Below are 3,869 nucleotides of genomic sequence, written 5' to 3'. Positions count from 1 at the left end.
CATTTAATAGTCATTACAAAGGCAGATGCAACAGTACATTGATGCGTTGTAAGAAAGACCAAAAAAGATGTATAGAATTACAAGAGTGTAATATAGGAAGGAATTTGAGAGAGAGAGAAGGGGGGGGGGAGAAGAAGAACATAAGAGAGGAGAAGTTTTGATTGTTAGAAGAACAATCCCAAGGGATCTACCCAATGGTCTATTTGGCTAGCCTTAAATGTGTGTGTGTGTGTGTGTGTGTGTGTGTGTGTGTGTGTGTGTGTGAGAGAGAGAGAGAGAGAGAGAGAGAGAGAGAGAGAGAGAAGAAGAGTAGAAGAGAGGAGAAGTTTTAATTATTAGAGGAGCGGTCCCAAGAGACCTACATAATGGTCTATTTGACTAGCTTTGTGTGTGTGTGTAAGAGAGAGAGAGAGAGGTGTTTGAGAAAGACAGAGGGAGGAGAAAGTAAATAGGAATGTTCCCACCATGATCTAACATAAATTATTGCATCTAAAATTGTAATATTAAAGGTCTTTAATATAAATGAAAAGCTTGTGTTCTTCAAACTAATCTTTTACATATTGTGCAATATGTGTAGAAAATCTATTGTGCACTTGTGCTCGATCTACTGCTAGCAAATAGGCTAGCAGTAGAGAAAGGTATCTTTGAGAAAAAAGTAGAGGAAGGCGTTTTTTCTTGTAAAAATTGTTTCACTTTTTGGGAGCTGCCATTAGGAGATATAGATCTAGCCTTCATTTTTTTTTCATTTTTTTCAATTTATTTGAAATTGTAGAGGCCTATTTCATGTGAAAAGTTTTGAACTTTCCTCACAAGTCAAAATCTAAAAGAGTAGAAGCATTTGAAGATAATTTTCTCTACATGAGAGCCTCCTTACTTGGTACAATGTCAAAAGCCGAATAGGTGAGATTACATGCCTTACAGATAGCACTTTATTGAAAGTGAACTTTTCCAAGCTCTTTATTTTCCATTTACCATTCATAATGAAGTGAGATTTGCATAAGCACAACCCCACAACATCTTTTAATAGGTAGTTACATATGGATTTTAAGTTAGCCTAGTAATAGGCTTGGTAATTAGTAGTAATAGCCTAGTAATAGACTGGATCATTGCATGATTCATGTTTGCGATGCTGCGAATAGGCATATCCACTAGGGGCGAACGCTCCTAGTGCAGCTGCCTCTGCCTCATGCTTGTGCTTTGTAGCATGGTTTGGATCGCTCTTTGTCTTGTGCCCTTCATACTGTAAAGATGCATGCCAAATGATACATTAGCTGCTACTTTCTATGCACTTGTTTATCCAATAGAAGAACAAGAAGCCATACCCATTATTTATTTTCATGCCCAAGAAAGTAATTTTCTTTACAAATATCTACGTGGATAAAAATTAAGTGAAATTTCAAGGAAAATCTTCAAGGAATTAGTTTTATGGATATGTGCATATGAGTCTCTCACAAAAATGCTCTTGCAAGATGTTATGAGCTTAGTATGCTATCGACAATTATTGTTGAAGTGTGAATAACCCGCTTTAGGCACACATGCACAAGAAGTTTTGAAAAAATTCTCACAATAATTCCCACATTCTGACTTACCTTAACATCATGAGCTTTTGTGAGGGAGGCATCGCATACCTAGCTAGGTACGATTGAGGGTAGGGGACCGCCGGCCCGGTGGGGAGGCCGGTGGTCCCTTGCCCCCAATCGTACCTAACTAGGTATGTGGTGCCTCTGGAGCAAAAGCTCATGATGTTATGCATTGTATGAAAAACACTGAAAAAGGCTCCGTTTTCTTACATGAGAAATTTTCCAAATCTTCTTGTGATGCTGTAGAGAGCTCACAACATTAGGGTTATGCATGTATCAAAGAAGGAGATTAGAGAGCTTTACTTACCACGGCAAAGGCACCATCAGGCGCAGCGCCAAGCTCGCCAAAGCGCTCATTGCGATGGTAGTTGTCCTTGTGGCCATGGTGGCCATGGTTTTCTCCTTCAGCTCGGTGCCCATAGTAGCCACTATTTACACGCTCATAGCCACAAGGCGGGGGTGGTGCCGCATACATGCGCTCTTCACCGTAGCACTCTTCCACGTACTGAGGCTGGTGGTGATGGTGGTGATGAGGAGCTGCATACATGCGCTCCTCACCGTAGCACTCTTCCACGTACTCAGGCTGGTGGTGGTGATGGTGGCCTGACATCTTGTTTTTCTACACGCACTCTCTCTCTCTCTCTCTCTCTCTCTCTCTCAAATTCGGGTATACTTGTAAATGATGGAGGTGTGTTATGTTCATATTTATAGATTAGTTACTGGCAATGTAGCTTTCTATTGCGAGTGGAGGTCCTTTTCGCATGATCAACTCTATTCGAATATCGAGTCCTCCTGTCAACGACTCTCGCCACACACCCAACTCCTCACTCCAAAAGGTATCAATTGATTCTAATCGTTAAGGACTTTTTTAGAAAGAATAAACACACGTCTCACTCTCACACCCTCTCTCTCTCTCTCTCTCTCTCTCTCTCTCTCTCTCACAACCTCAAACACACACTCATCTAGAGTTAAAATTTGTTGACGATTTTGAACTTTAGGGGTGTGTGTGAGTGAGTGAGAGAGAGAGAGAGAGAGAGAGGGAGGGAGAGGGAAGATCTCAACTTAGTTTCAATAGTCCAAAGTAGCAAGGCACTAAACTAAAAACAATAAGATAGCATTTCAGCAAAGTTGGATTAATCCTTTTTTTCCCAAACTCACAATAGTGAGTGTATATTTATATTACTAAACCAAAAAAAGTTACATAGCAAGCCATGGCCACCCAATTACAATGAACGAATACATCGACTGAAAAAAGGGTGTCACCTTGAAACCATCCAACACAAACGGGGAACTTACACTGGCTTGGGGTTGCCACAAGAAGTGTGTCCTACCACAGTTCATCCCTTGACTACCAAGCTGAAACCAGAATAACAAACTGTTGACTAGAAATCATCACGTTTCTTTTTATCAAACTAATAGTGTTAGCTGTAAGACCTCCAACACTTATCATATGGCCAATGAGACCTAACTTTTAGATATGGACTTCGCTTGCAATAGTGTTAGGCTGGGAAGATTCATTGGGTTCTTGAGACTCCAATGTTGAATTGATAAGTGACTTAGGCTTATCTCAAACCTCAATTGTGGGGCTCTCAGGTTTATCATGCATCTCGTCTTCAGGGTTCTCAGACTCTTTGCTTAACTCGTCGTGTTTCATCTCACAATCATCTGCCTCCTCCGCAGGCTTGTTGGAGGTCACAAGAGGCATTGTTACCATATACATGTGGTAGTGATGTGTGTGAACACACTTGGGACCGTCGAGGCATTGTTTCCCTCACTAGGAAGTTTTTGCCCCTGTGCATTGTATATACGTCCATCACTCTAGGGCTATCTTATCTTTTCATTGCACACTAAGTAATACACTCTCTGCTGTGTGCCTTCAGTTTCCTTCGTCTTCTCCAACCTGTGTGTGTTTGCCTACAACTTTAATTCCACAATTGGTATCAGAGCAGGTTGCATCCTCCCGGGCTTAGTCGCCAGTAGCTCTAGCACACAACTGCTCACTTTCTCCGATTTTTGCGAGCTTTGCAAGGGTCAATAGGTTGACAAATAATTTGGGTAAGCTGAAAGAGCTTGATCTGCTCAGATTTTTTGTTCAGGCTCATTTTGGCCTCCATTTCCACTACTTACAGTGTTGTGCTTGTAATTTTGTCATTTTATGCAAAATCTCAGTCAATGCCATTTTGTGCATAATAGGTCCCTTTCAGTCTTCTACGGTTTGTGCTATATAGCATGTGTTGTTCCCACTTCATTTCTCCTCTTTTCAGGAAGTTTTCACATCAGGTGCAGGCA

The 3,869-nt window shown here is 41.2% G+C and overlaps 1 protein-coding gene across 1 annotated transcript; it reads right to left on the bottom strand.

Moving 5' to 3' along the window:
- Positions 1-816: 816 nt before the first annotated feature.
- LOC147441479 (uncharacterized) lies at positions 817-2,259 on the bottom strand. The gene is made up of 2 exons (XM_086483109.1): positions 1,888-2,259; positions 817-1,240 (listed from the first exon to the last, which is right to left on the bottom strand). The coding sequence occupies exons 1-2, from the start codon at positions 2,188-2,190 to the stop codon at positions 1,088-1,090; spliced, it is 456 nt and encodes a 151-aa protein (XP_086339235.1). The 5' UTR covers positions 2,191-2,259; the 3' UTR covers positions 817-1,087.
- Positions 2,260-3,869: the final 1,610 nt, after the last annotated feature.

This window comes from Adiantum capillus-veneris, chromosome 15, assembly GCF_014529385.1.
Source record: "Adiantum capillus-veneris isolate H3 chromosome 15, ASM1452938v2, whole genome shotgun sequence".
NCBI classification, from domain to species: Eukaryota; Viridiplantae; Streptophyta; class Polypodiopsida; order Polypodiales; family Pteridaceae; genus Adiantum; species Adiantum capillus-veneris.
Note: the sequence above shows the minus strand (reverse complement) of the source record. Positions and strands in the feature narration are given on the sequence as shown.